Source organism: Acartia tonsa, chromosome 6 (assembly GCF_053477335.1).
Source record: "Acartia tonsa isolate MP-2025a chromosome 6, ASM5347733v1, whole genome shotgun sequence".
NCBI lineage: Eukaryota > Metazoa > Arthropoda > Copepoda > Calanoida > Acartiidae > Acartia > Acartia tonsa.
In genome coordinates, this window is record NC_137265.1 from 34,998,300 (window position 1) to 35,014,842 (window position 16,543).

General features: G+C 32.2%; 3 protein-coding genes across 7 annotated transcripts in view; all 3 read right to left on the bottom strand.

The window, feature by feature from the left end:
• LOC145322498 (charged multivesicular body protein 4-like) lies at positions 1–6,501 on the bottom strand. 3 transcript variants are annotated; one of them, XM_080164528.1, is made up of 8 exons: positions 6,385–6,501; positions 6,084–6,161; positions 5,494–5,637; positions 4,031–4,122; positions 3,398–3,487; positions 2,558–2,686; positions 1,777–2,247; positions 1–1,602 (listed from the first exon to the last, which is right to left on the bottom strand). In XM_080164528.1, the coding sequence occupies exons 1-7, from the start codon at positions 6,440–6,442 to the stop codon at positions 2,155–2,157; spliced, it is 684 nt and encodes a 227-aa protein (XP_080020654.1). In that variant the 5' UTR covers positions 6,443–6,501; the 3' UTR covers positions 1–1,602; positions 1,777–2,154. The 3 variants fall into 3 exon arrangements, with proteins under 3 accessions (XP_080020654.1, XP_080020652.1, XP_080020653.1); XM_080164526.1 differs by having other exon boundaries at positions 1–1,614; XM_080164527.1 differs by having other exon boundaries at positions 1–1,629.
• Positions 6,465–12,755, bottom strand: LOC145322499 (charged multivesicular body protein 4-like). Of its 2 annotated transcripts, XR_013880739.1 has the most exons (8): positions 12,619–12,755; positions 12,420–12,497; positions 11,796–11,939; positions 11,096–11,187; positions 10,779–10,868; positions 10,394–10,522; positions 9,271–9,675; positions 6,465–8,187 (listed from the first exon to the last, which is right to left on the bottom strand). XR_013880739.1 is itself a non-coding variant. In XM_080164529.1 (7 exons), exons 1-7 carry the CDS (start codon positions 12,674–12,676, stop codon positions 9,583–9,585), a joined length of 684 nt encoding a protein of 227 aa, XP_080020655.1. In that variant the 5' UTR covers positions 12,677–12,755; the 3' UTR covers positions 6,465–9,582. The 2 variants fall into 2 exon arrangements, 1 of the variants encoding a protein (XP_080020655.1); XM_080164529.1 differs by having other exon boundaries at positions 6,465–9,675.
• The window catches only part of DCTN4-p62 (dynactin subunit 4), an 8,791-nt gene continuing 4,946 nt past the window's right edge, over positions 12,699–16,543 (bottom strand). Inside the window, exons 11-14 of one of the 2 annotated variants that reach the window (XR_013880728.1) lie at positions 16,080–16,172; positions 14,579–14,748; positions 12,945–14,114; positions 12,699–12,759 (exon numbers count right to left, since the gene is read on the bottom strand). Coding sequence is in view for 1 of the 2 variants with exons in the window: in XM_080164523.1 (XP_080020649.1) it covers positions 13,944–14,114; positions 14,579–14,748; positions 16,080–16,172 (434 nt within the window). In the remaining variant the exon portion in view is untranslated. Of the gene's footprint in view, positions 14,115–14,578; positions 14,749–16,079; positions 16,173–16,543 lie in introns of both variants that reach the window. The other variant, XM_080164523.1, reaches the window with a different exon arrangement.

Here is a 16,543-nt window from a genome sequence, read left to right on the forward strand (position 1 = left end):
TATATTTCCAAGTTTTATTTGATGCATAAAGAAATTACAATATAAAAATTGAATTATTTATATCATTTCTTAAATATTGAGTTGCTATTTTTGTATAATAGTGACATGCCCATATACTACTACAGTTGATACTTTTACTTTAACATGAGTATGATGACACATGATTTTGAAAGGAAAATTTTGATACATATTTATCAATTGAGCCGTCTTTGAGATCTGAATTTACAGACAAACAGACATCCTACTTCTTCATATTTAATTTGAAAAAAAACCGATGTAAGTAATTGGGATAGTTTGATGGAAGATAATTTAATTTTCTCCTTTTTCAAAGTATACAAATTCTGTCTTAGGTAATATTAAAATATTAAATATTACCTACCTAAAATATTAAATAAGAGATTGGAGAAAAATCAATTTATCTACCATTATTTTTCTGTCCTGATGACGTAAAAAGCATTTACATTTAAAGCATAAATATGACTTAAACCTTATTTGAAATTTTATATAGATAAGGCTATTAGGCAGTTCATGTACATAATTTGAAATTTAGAAACACAACAAAGTTATAATAGTTATTTCTCGCATCGTATTATAAACAGCTTTCCGCGGATATTGAATATACAATTATAAGATTAAACCAGTTTTTTTAGCCCTGAGATGCCAAAGGCACGGGCTAAAAAAACTGGTTTTAATCTTATGATTGTACATTTTTACATTCGTAGAAAGCTGGATATCATACGATGCTAGACATAGTTTTTTCGTATGAATGAGAACCGGTTCCTATCCACCGGACTCGAATGAATACGAGAATAGTTATTTCTCGCATCGTATTATAAACGGCTTTCCGCGGATATAGAATGTACAATTAAAAGATTAGAACTAGTTTTTTTTAGCCCCGTGGTGCCAAAGGCACCGGCAAAAAAATCTGGTTTTAATCTTTTGATTGTACATTTTTCTTTCGTAGAAAGCTGGATATAATGCGATGCTAGACATAGTTTTTTCGTATAGATGAGAACCGGTTCCTATCCACCGGATTCGAATGAATACGAGAAAGTTAATTAAAATCTTTTGTTTTCTAAAATGTTAATAATTTTGTTTTAAACTTGCAATTGATCATGGAGGGAGGGGACATTGGACTGTAAATTACACTTGCACCCATTGTTTTATAACCATGTATCCTTATTTGATGGCTCAAAACTTAGGGTACTTTTAATTAAATGATTAGCCTCCAGAGCTTCGTCAAGTCAGTTTTGTAGAATCATCTGTTTAGGTTATGCCCTCGTCAAGTTGTAGAAAATCTGGCGCCATTTTTGGTTGGGTACTTTTAATAATTCTGTTTGGTTGGTTCCAAACGAGTAAGTGTCACAACTTTTCAACCAATAATTTCAATTATAAAAAGTTGTTATTTTGTTTATCATCATTGTAGATGTACATGAATTTATCATCCATTGTCCTATATCCCTTTAGATTCCTGGAAGTTCGACCTTGTCCTTTTAAAATAAAAGCTTTTGATCATATTTTCAGTACATTACAAACATGCTTTCTATCATTCTATTTTTATATAATCACAGGTTTTAGTATTTATAATTATATACTCATCAACTAAATGTCCCGCTTTTAGGCAAATGCCTCATTTTTTATATATTTACCAAAATGTGCAATAAAAAAGTTTTAAATAAACAACATTTCTAATCGTTGACAAGTTGAGTTTTCAAAGCTCCTTTTTACCAAATTGGCCAAACTCTTGAGGTAAAAGCAAAAAAATGAAATACATACATATGCATAAAAGCGGGACACATTGAAAGTTATCATAAAAATTACATATCATATATAGGTATAATTATTCATTATATAAATCACAATACTTTATATCTTTACACAAAGCTTTTCAATTACTTTACACTTAAATAAGAAATTAATTTACCCTCTAAAATTGAAAAAAAAAATAGTAATAATCCCAAGTTTTGGACTATTACCTAATAATTAAGACAAACATTAAATTCAGCATATTAAACTAATTGAGTATGAATCTTAGAAAAAGCTGAACAGAGGTTGTTGTACATAATGTACGGCACCAAAATTGCCTAATTAAATCATGATTGGTCTGATTCTGTGCATTGCGTATATGCCGCACTCGACGATAAAGCGCATGAATTATGATGCCCATGCGGCTAGCTCAGCCATATCTGGGTCCTCTTCTTCGGCCTTTGGCTTGGCCTTGGCTTTAGCAGGCTCGGCTGAAGGCACCTGAATCAAGTTTAAATTAAATGTTATCAAGATTTCACACCAAAAATACTAATTCTCAACCACCAAAAACATTCTAAAATAATATTTGAAATTTTTAAAAATTCCTACACTCTCCTTTTACTAAAATTAAATAATAATTGGAAGGAAGGAGCATGGCATATAATTATCCCTAAATACAGTATTATATCATAAAAATACAAAGTTCACAGCAAAATATTACCTAAGTAGGTACCTACTGACTATCTAGGTACTTAAAACTGCATTTGAAGATGCAGAAATGCGGGAAATGTATAATTTTGTTATTTCTTACCTCTGGTAGATTGGAAGGGACAGCAGGTCCAACCTCCAAAAGTTTTTCATCCAAATCTTTCTGTTGTTCAATCTCCAACTCTTCTCCAAGAGCATCAAGTTCTGCTTCTAAGTCATCTTCGTCATAATCCTTAATAAAACAAAGTTGATATCAATTCTCCATAGATGATTTACTTTAGTTTACATTATAGGTAGACAAGATTAGTTTCAGTAAAAAGTAAAAACTGATGCCTTTTCAAAAAAAAATTAAGATTACTGCCCTTTCCTCCAGGGATCTGAAGGGATAAGACATGGCCGATAAATTGAAGTACATCCCTAATGATGATACACAAAAATAAATCTTCTGTAGATTACAATTAGTGGTTGAAATGTTTGGACACTCAAATAAATGAACCAAACAATCAAAATTCATTAAAAGTCCCCAAGGTTATTAAGCTAACGAATAAGAAAACGTTATTAAAAGACTTCGGGGACTTGTGAAATAAACAGCCCTATTTCCCCTCCCTCACTGTCTTTCATCACAGACATAAAAACCCTATACAAACGTCTGAAATTTATCTATGATACAAAAATTGTCAAGATACGCAAATTTGCATACAGAAAAACAAACATACATCCTAACCACTTTGTCAGAAAGGCATTGAATTTTTGCTTGAAACGACTGAAAGTTATTTTCTAATTCTTTTAGCAAAAAAAAATTTCATATAGACTGACACACATACATATCAATAAAGTAGACAAACATCCATTAACCGAATTTTACGATTTAAATTTTTTTTAAATGCAATCGGTTGAGATATGCTAATCTTCCTATCACTTGATTTATTTAATGTATTTTTACCTGACCGAAGGCCACAGGGTTGGAAATAGCTTCAGAAATTTCTTTAGCAACATCTTGTTGTTCAGCAATATCGTCCATCATGTCGTGGACCTAAACAAATACGAATATTGGTACCTTAAATTGCACAGCATTTGTCTGGAAGTTATTTTTATTTATCATTTCCAGCATTCTTTTAAAAAACGTGTTCTAAATAGCAGCAGAAGGAACCAACCAAAATTATTGGTTTAAAATAAAAAAATTAAACCTAGAATGGTTTAAAGTAACTTATCCAAAACATCTAGACTAAATTTAGCTACAAGATTAGCTTTAAGGCATATCATCTACCAAGAGTTTTGGTCCCACAGGGCTGTAGCTAATAAAGGTTCCATGTGATAAAATCAGAAAAGAATGGGTATGCATTACAAATATTTCTGTGATGCCTTAAAATGTGCCAAATCCAAGGATGATTGGAGAACCATTGTGCGTGGCCTATTTTCTATTAGAGAACTAAAAGGCAATGATAATGATGATACATTACAAATAAGATTATAAACCTTTAGAATAATAATAAGGTTTAATTAAAGAATGGTGTTTAGGGTGACCAACACATTACACAGAGTAGCTGTGCTGTGCATCTAAAAAAAAAAACAATACCTTGTCAACATCAAGATCTGCGTGGGCTTTTTTCAAGGCTTTGGCAGCTTCACTCATGGTTGTAAGCACAGCTGTGTTGGTATTAGCAGATTCTAAACAAAAACTGTTTTAATGTAAATGGTAGGTATGCTTTTTGAAAAAGATAAAAGGATTCGTCTACCTACATAATAACCTCAAACTGAAAATATTGATACTTTCAGCAAAAAAATAAAATCTGACCAAAAAATGGCGGCCAAGAACTACTGCCCTAGATGAAAGGAAATTTTCCAACATGGCTTCCAAACCGATTAACATCCGCAAAATTATAAAGGGTTCTCAGTCAAAATGAAAAAAATGGATAGCATTGTATTACAGACAATTTTCCACGAATAATAAAATACCTAAAAATAATAAAAAGGGGGGGTTTTTAATGCAACCATCTCGTAATTTCAGATTTGAATTTCCATCTGAAATTTTGCTTGAGTAATCCTTGGTAGGTCTATTTTCCCTAAATCGAACAAAAAGTTGGAAAAGTAACGGCTAACGGCTGGCGGCTTAGCCGTTTTGCCATTTCTTGGATATCTATATTTCTAAATTTCTGAATTTAGATAGCAAAAAAATGCTTTTTCACTCACTTATAAATAGTCATTTACTTTACTGTTTACCTGCCTGGAGTTGAAGTCTTAAATCTACTATGGAACCATTAATTAAATTGCAAAAAAAGGCAATAAGAATTGTTTTTAGTAAGAAACACATCTCACACACAATAATTAAGTCTAATTGTTATTAAATATGCGTTTGATTATACTCTGCGTTTTGTCAATATTAAGAGCAGTTAGACTTAATAATCGCTTTTGACTTAAGCTTACTCACGAGTTTACGCAATACAAGCACAAACTACTCTTCCCTTTGTTAAACATGGTCGCGTCGGACGCACGAACGAACAAACTTTTTGGAGAACACTGTTTTGGAGGTCCTAAGGACATTTAAAATGAGGAGAAAACTTAAATTTGTGCATGCTTCTACGCATTACAGACAAACCATACGACAAAAACTAAAGTAGAGTATCATAAACAAGAATAGTTATTTATCGCATCGTATTGTAGTAGCTTTCTGCGGATAATAATATTTACAATTATAAGATCAAAACAAGTTTTTTTTTAGCCCCGAGATGCATAAAAAACAGGATATAATACAATGCTATACATAATTTTTCAGTATGGCTGAGAATTGGCTGGTTCTAATCCACCGGATATTAATTGGTTTTGAAGCGACACTAGTCCCTTTAGTGGAGACGCCTCTTAAGGGGCGTTTCGTCGTATTTTCAGAGTTGCCTTTCCCCTATTTCTAGCCTCGGCGGGAGGTTCTAAACCTGCGAGGCAATCACCTAACCTAACTTAACCTATCAAAAGCTACTGTGAAAATACTATGAAACGCCCCTTAAAAGGCGTAGCCATGAAAGGGCTATACCCAAATTTACTTACCTAAAGCTTCTCTCTGCATCTCTATAGTTGAAAGGGTTCCATCAATTTGTTGCAGCTGGGCTTCAAACTTCTTTTTTCTCTTGAGAGCCTGCAGGGCTGATCTTTTGTTTGTCTTTGCGTTCTTGCGAGCGTTCGCCAGCTCAGCTAAACAATTTAATTCATCAGCATCTTAGACAAGAGACCTTTGATTGCATGGCATTTGTCAGATTGAAAGGAAAAAATTCCCCAGTTATTATAAGGTGTTCAAATGGTTAACTTCACACGCCTTTAGTAATAAGCCCATAGAAAATTTTTTTATTGTAGCAACTTTGAATGAAAGTTATAACAATTTGAATGTGCATATAATGAGCAGCGGCTTTTTATGGTACAATTTTGGCTTCAAATAGTACATGACCCTTTGCTTGAAGAACCTTTTTCTGGAAATAAGGTAATGATTTTGTGCGTGGATATTGTTATTAAACGAACACTAAAGCATGTTTAAGTAATATTGCAAGATCTGGTATAAAATTGTTCCCTACAGCTATTGGACGTGCTACACTATGCGCAAATGCCGTCGTTTAATATTTATTAGGTAATATTTATTAATATACCTTCAATCTTTTTTTCTAGAAAGTCTTGTTTTTTATTCAGCATTTCCTCAGTTTCTCGTAACTTTTGAATTGCTTCACCTAAACAATAAAAATTAATGCAAAACTTTTTTTAAAAAATAGCTTATGAGGAGATTAATTTTATCTTTATTTTCTTAAGGGGTTAAGAAAATGGTTAATGGGTCTTTAAAAAAATAATATTTGAATGCAATATACAGTAAATACAAATACCCTATCAGACTTATGGCCAGTAAAACCTAGAATAAAACCAGTTTTTGGCCGTGAGATAAAATAAAATTCTTACCAGTGGTAACTGGGTTTCCCTTCTCCCCTCGGCCAAACATCTTTCCCAGAAAAGACATTTCTATTTATTAATTTTGTGTATCTGCAAAATATTAAATCTAAATGCATAAAAATATAATATATGTAAATTTAAATGTACAAAAGTATTTAACATCAAAGATATTAAGGGATAAGACAATGGGCAATAAATTAATATTAAATCTTCCTTGTAATTATTGTGTATAATTATTCATTGAAGAGAAAACAACCAATAAAACAAACAAACAAATAAAATAAATAAATTTTATGTAAGACAATTGTAATATCAAATAATATAAAACTTTTATTCTCATGTTCTTTTATGTTATAAAATGCCATTTTTTCTGGATTAGGTACTAGAAATCTAATAAAGCCCCATGCCCCTTCTATACAATTTTTTTTAAATCACAGATTATGAGATAAAGATTTTAATTTCATTAGGATAAAAATCACAGTTAAGGTATAACATTAGTAAGATCATTTTTAAATCATTCAAAAAATATAAAAATTCATTCTAATGTTATTTACATTGTATATATATACATCACAGGTGTTAGTATTTCTATACACATCAATAAAGTGTCCCACTTTTGGGCATAAGTATTAAGGTTGGCAATCAGAATCCGAATCTGGAATCCGAAATCCGCCCAATTTTTGAACCCACTTTGAACCCAGTATACGAATCCGCATTTGTGAACAAGTTGTGTTTAAAAAAAACTCATTTTTATCAAATTTTCCAAACACATGAGTAAAAGCAATAAATGAAATACATACATATGCCTAAAAGTAAGAAGTATTAGAAGTTACCTATTACATATCATAGCGAAAAAGCAAGAAACTGCAAGAAATACACCATTCTAAATGCTGAAAGACTGTCACATTAGACCCAATACCTCAAATTTAAAGCCTTCAGCTTTACTAACAAAACAAGTTGTAGGCATTCTAAAATGATATTTTATGTACATCAAAATTTAGAAAGATTTCAATTGCTAATGATAAAATTAAACTACGTAGCCAATAAACAAAATTATAAGCTTATTTTTGTCATAATTTTAGGTTGCCAGTAACTAAGAAGGGGGGGAGGGGGAATTAATGCAACCATTATCTTGTAACCAATGCAAAAATGGCACTTAGAATCTGAATTTCGTTGTGAAACTTAGCATATATGAGTATTCCTTGGTAGGTCTATTTTCCCAAAAATGAGCAAATATTGGAAAAGTAACGGCTCTGACAGCTCAGCCGTTTTTGGCTGTTTTCATTGCAATCTATCATTATCTACGAAGGAATCAAAGTTTTAAAACATATTTTTGCTTTAAATCATGTGAAATAATACCAAAAAACATTTTTTAGATTTCTAGTACCAGCGGTTACTGGCTAGAACCGGTTGACAACGCCTGGGAGCAGCAATGAGTATGATGTAAAGATTGGGCTGGTGATGGAATTGCCCTAAAAATAGCCAAAAATGACTTAACGGCTGAACTGCCAGTAGTTAGTGTCTAGGAGACGTAACTTAATATTGTAATTCATATACCTGAAATGTCATTTTGAAATGCATACTTATAACTTTTTCGTTATTGAAGCTGAAAGCTTCCAATTTAGGGTATTGGATCTACTTATGGCAGTCTTTCAGTGGTTAAATCGTTGTATTTCTTGCAGGGTTCCTTTAAGAATTGTACAAAAGTAGTCAAAGTTAAAACATATCATAAAAAAATAAAATCACAGCTTCTGTATAGATTTAATAATAGCTCAAATTTTATAATATAAAATTTTTCTCTTGCTATATTATCTAAGGATTATTACTTTTAAATTGCTCAAAAGGAACAATTGTAAATGGCAAGGGTTGTGTCCATTTAGAGAAAAATTTTGTCCTACAGTTTTTACAGAATTTGGTCCAATTGAATTTCTATGTTCTCTGAATCTATCCACTCCTTTTTGTGCTGTTTGTACAATATAAGTGGAAGAGATTTGCATGTTCCATTATTTTAATACAAGTTAGGTATACAATATACCTATAATATTTTCAAAGTTATAAGTCAAATTAGATAAAATAGGGATAGTTGCTTTTGTTACAGACAATACAATGTTGTTAACAAATTTAGGTGAAAATTTACATAATATTCAATCATTAACACAATGTTTAAAACCTATCTTATTTCTGGAAGGTCTTTTTGGAACTAAACATTTTTGCAACTTTGCTCTTATGAGAAATTCTGTAAATTTATTGGTCTTGTCCAGCAAACCATTGGCGGCTCTGAAAAATCTTTTTTAATAAAGGATTTTGTGTCATGACCATCCAGAATTTAAACAAAATATTTGAAATATGTGTCAAGCGTGAATCATATTGTAAACCAAGAATTGGACGGTTTACAATTTTTTTCTCAACTTTTTAAGGCAGTTGATCTATCAATTATAGAAACATGTTCTAAAGCTTTTAAAATGTAATTTTGTTTGTAACCACGTGTCAAAAGTAAATCTTTTTAAGTATCTAATTGTTTTACAAAATCTAAATTATCACTGCAAAGGAGTTTAAATCTCAAAGCTAATGCATAAGGAATATTATTAGTCACATGACTAGGCTGACAAGATAAGTAAGCAAATAGAAACACTTTTTTGCCAGGTGTAATTTATAAATTAGTTTTAATCATTTTTATCAATTTATATCACAGTATCTAAAATTTCTACAGATTTAGTCTCAAAAATGTTAGAAGCTCTAAATTTGAGATAAGGATGAAGATTGTTCAAATATTCAAAAATTTTTAAAGTTGTTGCTCAGTGCAAATCCAATAGAAAAAAATATCATCAATATATCATTTGTAAAGGTGTGGTTTGATGCCTTTCCATGATGTTAGCATCAAACATTCTATGGCACCCATAAATAAACAAGCAAGAGTGCATGCAACACGTGTGCCCATGGCTAAATAAAAAATTTACCATCTAAATTTGAACAGAAATAATACCTAGGTAATAAACCCAAGTTTTGGATTATTAATGATAAAAACTAAAAAAAGTTCAACCTATTAAACTAATTCAGAGTATGAATCATAAAAAAAGCTGAACAAAGTTTTTTGTACATAGTGTATAGACCAAAATTGCTTAACTAAATCATGATTGGTCTGATTCTGTGTTGCACATATGCCGCGCTCACACAATAATTCAGCGCATGTGCAAATGCCGCACTGAATTATGAAGCCCATGCAGCGAGCTCAGCCATGTCTGGTTCCTCTTCTTCTGCCTTTGGCTTGGCCTTGGCTTTAGCAGGCTCGGCTGAAGGCACCTGAATCAAGTTTAAATATTTTCATCAAGGTTTCCCCCAAAATATCTAAACTATACCACCAAAAACATTTTAAAATAATAATTAAGGGGAAGAATTTAAGGGGCTGAAATGCAAGAAAAATATAATTAGGATATTACATTAGGCTCATTATTTACGAAAAAAACATTTTTCTGCATGAAGTCTCAGATTTTGAAAAAAACTTCTAGTCCCCTTCATTTGGTCATAAAACTAAGGGCTCAGGTGTCCAAATATGGAGTGCCCACGCCAAATTTACTTCATATGTGTTCTAAAATGGATGATATTCACTCTCAAGGCGAAAAATGGGCAAAATTCGTTTCCTGCCAGTGTCAAAAGTTCAAAAAACGTGTTTTGACATTTTTGTTGGGACACCCTGTAATTCATGGTTTTTGTGATTTTAAAGACTATTTCTATGCTGTACCCATCTGGGTGATTAATTTGATATATAAAACATGTATGTAAGTTGAAAATTAATGTAAAAATTTTAAACTTTAAAATCACGAAAAAATGCCTTTTTTTCATTGTGAAAATACCACAGTGAGAAAATGCGCAAAAAATCGGACTTTAAATGGATTAAAAAGGTTAAAAATCACCCAGCCCTTAGTTTTATGACCAAATGAAGGGGACTAGAAGTTTTTATCAAAATCTGAGACCTCATGCAGAAAAAAAGTTTTTTCGTAAATAATGAGCCATTACTTACCTCTGGTAGATTGGAAGGGACAGCAGGTCCAACGTACAAAAGTTTTTCATCCAAATCTTTCTGTTGTTCAAGCTCCAACTCTTCTCCAAGAGCATCCAGTTCTTTTTCTAGGTCATCTTCATCATAATCCTTCAACAAAGATGGTTATCAATTCTCCATAGATGATTAACTATGTAAACGCCAAATATTTTTATAGAAACACACACAAACATACTAATAAAGTATACAAACATCTGATTACAGCATTTTATGACTGAAAATTTGAAGAAGAAAAAATTAAAATCGGCTAATATTTGCCAAACTTCGTTTAAAAATTAATAGAAATAGATTTTACTCTTTTAGCCTAACTAAGACGGTCACGTGGTATACTCTATAGATATCTTACCTGGTCAAAGGCCACAGGGTTGGAAATAGCTTCAGCAATTTCTTTAGCAACATCTTGTTGTTCAGCAATCTCGTCCATGATGTCGTGAACCTAAACAAATACAAATATTAGTACCTTAATAAATTCCATAACATTAGTCTTTCTTTTTTGGGCAAAAATTAATGGTTTTAAACACAAAAAATAAACCTATGAAGGTTTAAATTAACTTACTAGCCTAAAACTGGGGCCAAAAGGCTTTGAGCAATAAAATCAGAAAAGAAGAGAAATACAAATCTTCAGGGGGACAATCATTTTAAATACTTTTTAAAGAACAATACCTTATCAACATCAAAATTTTCTTGGGCATTTTTTAAGGCTTTGGCAGCTTCACTCATAGTTGTAAGCACAGCTGTATTAGTATTAGCAGATTCTAAATATAGAGATATAGATAATATCATAGTAGCTTCACTCATAGTTGTAAGCACAGCTGTATTAGTATTAGCAGATTCTAAATATAGAGATATAGATAATATCATAGTAGCTTCACTCATAGTTGTAAGCACAGCTGTATTGGTATTAGCAGATTCAAAATATAGAGATATAGATATTATCATAGTAGCTACACTCATAGTTGTTAGTATTAATATTAGCAGATTCTAGGGTTGGCAAACTGAATCTGCCCAATTTTGTCCTAATTTTTGGACATAGAATCTGTATCCACAATTAAAATCTGGAATTTTGATTGTTAATTTTTAAGCACTTATTTAAGATGTGGGATACAATAACTAAAAAGTATTTCATTGTTTCTTAACTTAAAGTGGTGGATAGCATCCAAAGTTTTCTTTTGTGTATTTTATTTTCGCAGTAGCGTTTTGTGCTTATCTTATATTAGGTTAGGTGAAGTAATGAAAAAGATACATATCTCTTTTGGAAAAGAGAAAAGGATTACAAACAAAAAACTCTCCTCCCCCTAATTTTAAAATTATTAAAAAAATAATAGCACTGTATATTATTTAACAGTTTTTAAGAAAAGATTACCTAAAGCTTCTCTCTGTATTTCTATAGTTGAAAGGGTTCCATCAATTTGTTGCAGCTGGGCTTCAAACTTCTTTTTTCTCTTAAGGGCCTCCAGGGCTGATCTTTTGTTTGTCTTGGCATTCTTGCGAGCGTTTGCCAGCTCAGCTAAATATGTTAAATTGTTAGGTAATACATCAGTATCATGAACAAGATTATACATTTCATTGCATGTCATTTGCCAGATTAAAGAGAAAAATACCCCTATTATTAGGCTAAGTCATTCAAATGATTAATGTCAAGCGCCTGACAAAGTCTGATAGCTAGAAAGCTGGGATGAACCTTTGTAAAAAGCCCACGGAAAACAAACATTTTTATTGCAGTAACTTTGAATGAAAGTTATTACAATTTTATTGTGCATAGTAATGGAGGCCGCTATTTGGACAATTTAGGCTTTAAAGGATCCATGGCCCTTTGCTTGAAGAACCTTTTTCTGGGAGTTAGGTAATGATTTTGTGTGTGTGTGGATATTTTTATATTATACAAATACTAAAGCATTTTTAAGTATAAAGCAAGATCTGGTAAAAGTCATTCCAAACAGTTATTGGACGTACTACAATATGCGCAAATGCCGCAGTTTTTTTATACCTTCAATCTTATTTTCTAAAGAGTCTTGTTTTTTATTCAGCATTTCCTCAGTTTCTCGTAACTTTTGAATTGCTTCACCTAAATAATAAAAAAATATTGCAAAACTATTTAAAACAATAGTTTATAAGCGTTTTGTAGAATTCTCGTAGTACCTTGAATAAAACTGGTTTTAAGTGGTGAGATAAAATAAAGTTCTTACCAGTGGTCACAGGGTTTCCCTTCTCCCCTCGGCCAAACATCTTTCCCAGAAAAGACATTTCTATTTATTAATTTTGTGTATCTGCAAAATATCAAATTTGTATGCATAAGCATGGGTATAAAAGTATTTAACATCAGTGATCTTGAGGGATAAGACAATGGACAATAAATTCATATTAATCGTCAATGATAAATAATTCACTTCTGTATGTAAAATTATTTGTTGAAAAGACACCAACCAATAAAATAGTTTGTGAACTAACGAGTAATATAATGTGGTTATAAAACTTTGGGTACCAATGTAATTTACAGTCCAATGTCTCCTACCTCCCTGAATCAACATAAATTATAATAAATACAATATCATTGGTTGGCTTTAAAGTAAAGGAGGGGGGACTTTTTGTAGAATTCTCGTAGTACGGAATCAACACTACAAATACTTAATCGATATCAAAAAACGAACAGAAAGCTGTTATTCTTATCCTTCTATGTTTAGAAAAGGCAGTTTTTAATATAGCCCCCCCCGTCCCTTCTTGTATAAGCATAAAAAAATAAATTTGAAATCACAGATATTGAAAAACATACTCTTAAATATTAACAAGAGCAAGCAAAAAGAAAAAGCATTGGAAATTCTTTTCAAATTCATTGGATATAAATCACAGTTAAGGTTTATACATTAGTAAGATCATTTTTAAAACCTTTAAAAATAAATTCTAAATCTTTAATGTTATTTACATTATCTATAATACAAAGTAGAACGATGTCTGTCCGTCTGTCTGTCCGTCTGTCCGTCTGTCCGTCTGAAGCTTAAGATCTCGGTAACCGCTGAACCGAATGGGCTCTACTCTTCAGGGAATATACCTACTGGTCCTGTGGTGGTTTTAAGCTATTTTCTTGGGGGGTGGGACACCCCCAACCCCCCCAAAAATGAAAATTTACCCCCCCCAAAAAAATACTCCTGGTGCTGCTGGTGCAGCTGGTGCTGCTGGTGCAGCTGGTGCTGCTGGTGCAGGTGGTGCAGCTGGTGCTGCTGGTGCTGCTGGTGCTGGTGCAGAAAATTATTTTTTTCTAGGGGCAAAGCCCCTAGAGGCTAGGGGCGAAGCCGCTAGTAAATACAAATAGGATTACTTAAATATTAAATGGTAAAAAGCGATTTTAGACATGTTATGTTCGAGTATATATCTTATTTGAATGTATATTACATAATTCAAATTCAATAATATAGCATAATACCTGCCTTACAATAAAAAAGCTATTTCCTCATAAGGAATAAAGAAAACTTTTTATTAGTAAGAGGTGCCATCAAATATTAAAAATTATCAAATTTTAATTTTGTTGAATAGTTCCCAGTTTCAGGAAAACTGGGACAGTTATGTTGGCAGTTCTAACTTCTTTCTTAGAATCATGGGCGAATATAGTGTTGGTATATTCATACTGAATAGCAAATCCTACAAGAACTTCTGCCTGCTCGGGATGCACTTTAAGCTGTACTCCAACCTAAATAGTAATAATCGTTATATTATTGCTTGGATATTGCACCAAATTATCATGTACTCTGATAAAGTGATGCTTGCAGCTGGCTAAAATAACGATACCACCAATCCACCCCGTCCCTTCCTACTGTATGAACTGCCATAGATGAGGTTCATATTAAAAAGCTATTTTTGACCACAAATTTTCCCACTTCAATATATCCACGTATATACTATATCCATTATATTGATATTACCTCATTAATTCAATGCAAGACCGTTGTCTGGAAGTTGTAATTAAAATAATTGAGACGGGGCTAACATATTAAATAGTTTTACTCAATTAGACCTATGGATAAAAAACACACTAACATTTGATTTCATGACCTTTGTCTAAAAGTTACAGATGTCCAAAGTGTGAGATAGGGAGTTGTGGATCAGTAATAGTATTCAATAGGCACTTTGTGGGAAAGCACCAATGTGACTAACCTTATTGCTTTTCCTCCACATGACAACATCCCTATCATCCACATGGCCAGCAAGATCCACCCCACCCTCATCAAACTCGGCGGCATCGTCCCTAGGAGGCAGGTAGACCTTGCTGGTTGGTAGCTCAACCCTAGCCGTGGCTATATCCATTCGTTGGTCTGTCGCCTCAACTAAACATATTTTCAATAAACATAAAAGTTCGGATACAGTCCCTTTCGTGGCAACGCCTCTTAAGGGGCGTTTCGTCGTATTTTCACTGTAGCTTTCCCCTATTTCTAGCCCCTGTAAGGCCAATTACCTAACTTTGCGGACTAGAAGCAATCACCTAACCTAACTTAACCAAACCTAACCTAAAATAACCTATCAAAAGCTACTGTGAAAATACGACGAAACGCCCCTTTAGAGGCGTTGCCAAAAAGTTCTAGATACATACCAGCCAATAGGAAAACAATTGAGGAACAATCCGGCCATATAATTGGTGAGAAAGTGTACGAATTCGGTGAGCAAGGACAGTTATTTTTTTATTTAAGTCGTAAGTCAGCCATAACTAGTCGATTTTTTAAGGGAAAAGCTTTGCTAGTATTGTGTAAAAAATGTTTGCTCGTATAATGTGATTAAATATATGTGAAAAACTTATATGTATAAAATGGTTGAACTTTTTAGGATAAATCTAACGTCCAAAAAATTCGTCATATGTATTGTTGGAATCAATAATATGTCACTATTTGTAAAAAAAACTCTGTGTCTCCTAGAAATCCCTCAAGAATGGATATTCTGCAAATTAACCCTGCTAAAGGGGAGGTAAAAAAATAAAGAATGTGTGAAAAGGGGGAAAAAATAAAGAGGTCAGAAAACATTTTTTCCTCATCCTTTGGGAGGAAAAAATGGAAAAATATGTGGAATGGGGAAGAAAATTAATAAAATAAGGAGTACTGGTGGTAACATTTTTCCATTTTTCTGAGGGGAAAAAAATGAAATATTATAAGGAGATAAATAAAGAGAGGGTTCTTGGTAAAATCCGTAAAAATTATGTGTTATAAGTTAAAAACAGTAGTAGAACGATAATAATTTATGTTAACTTTAAAAAAATTATTTTTGTCTATAGTTCTTTTCAATAAGAAATACACATATTTAGTGAATATTATCGTTTTACTACTATCTTTAAGCCTTAAAACACACACCTTTACGGATTCTACCAGAAACCTACCCCTCTCTTTATGACCCCACCCTGTTAACCTTGAGCCGACTTTTAATTGGGTCTTTGAATATCAGCCAATAGCGTCAGAATTATTAACACAGCCAAGTCACTACAAAAGAGCAGAAAGCAATTTGCTAGCAGATAAAAAAGTTCCCAACTTATCTAGTATTTATCTGGATTATATATCTATACTTATACAATATACATTTATTATCTGAACTAGGTATAACATTTAAAAATTAGTAACTACTGCTGCTTCATAACGAAATATATTTATCTGTATAATATATGTATTAATCCTACCTATGCTGGGTTGCCTGAGGGGATTGATGGCGGACACATTTTTATCCTCCTCCCCTTTATCCTTCCTGTTTCTGTCCTCTTCTTCTCTGACAGCCTGATCATTCAGTATCAATTAATATAATGTCATACAAGTTTATCCTATTACATAAAGTAGTAAGGTTATTTTGTCTGAAAAACAATATCTCAATAACTACAGCACCTATTGTGTTATCTATTTTTGGTAAGCTTTAACTGGTTCTATGATAGTTTTAGATTTAATTTTGAGATTGTTTTAATCTATTTTTAAGACCCTTTTTATAGAGCCCCTTTAGGCTCGGGGCGTAACCGCTAGTTTTGTGTATTTTACTTAATATAATCATAATCATTCCAAATTATTTCTTATTTATTTATCAACATTAGTTATTTTTCATAAAATAAACCATCTATAATTTTTTTCATTATTCGTAACCCTACGGGCAGTCCTA

Bases quoted from the DNA above. Each gene is read 5' to 3' on its own strand.
- LOC145322498 (XM_080164528.1), bottom strand. From the start codon at position 6,442: ATGTCTTTTCTGGGAAAGATGTTTGGCCGAGGGGAGAAGGGAAACCCA. The intron at 5,638-6,083 runs GTATATTAATAA...TAAATTGTTTAG, and splicing joins TCTAGAAAAAAAGATTGAAG to CTGAGCTGGCGAACGCTCGC. The intron at 2,248-2,557 runs GTAAGAAATAAC...AACTTGATTCAG, and splicing joins TCCCTTCCAATCTACCAGAG to GTGCCTTCAGCCGAGCCTGC.
- LOC145322499 (XM_080164529.1), bottom strand. From the start codon at position 12,676: ATGTCTTTTCTGGGAAAGATGTTTGGCCGAGGGGAGAAGGGAAACCCT. The intron at 10,523-10,778 runs GTAAGATATCTA...TCTTTGTTGAAG, and splicing joins ACCCTGTGGCCTTTGACCAG to GATTATGATGAAGATGACCT. The intron at 9,676-10,393 runs GTAAGTAATGGC...AACTTGATTCAG, and splicing joins TCCCTTCCAATCTACCAGAG to GTGCCTTCAGCCGAGCCTGC.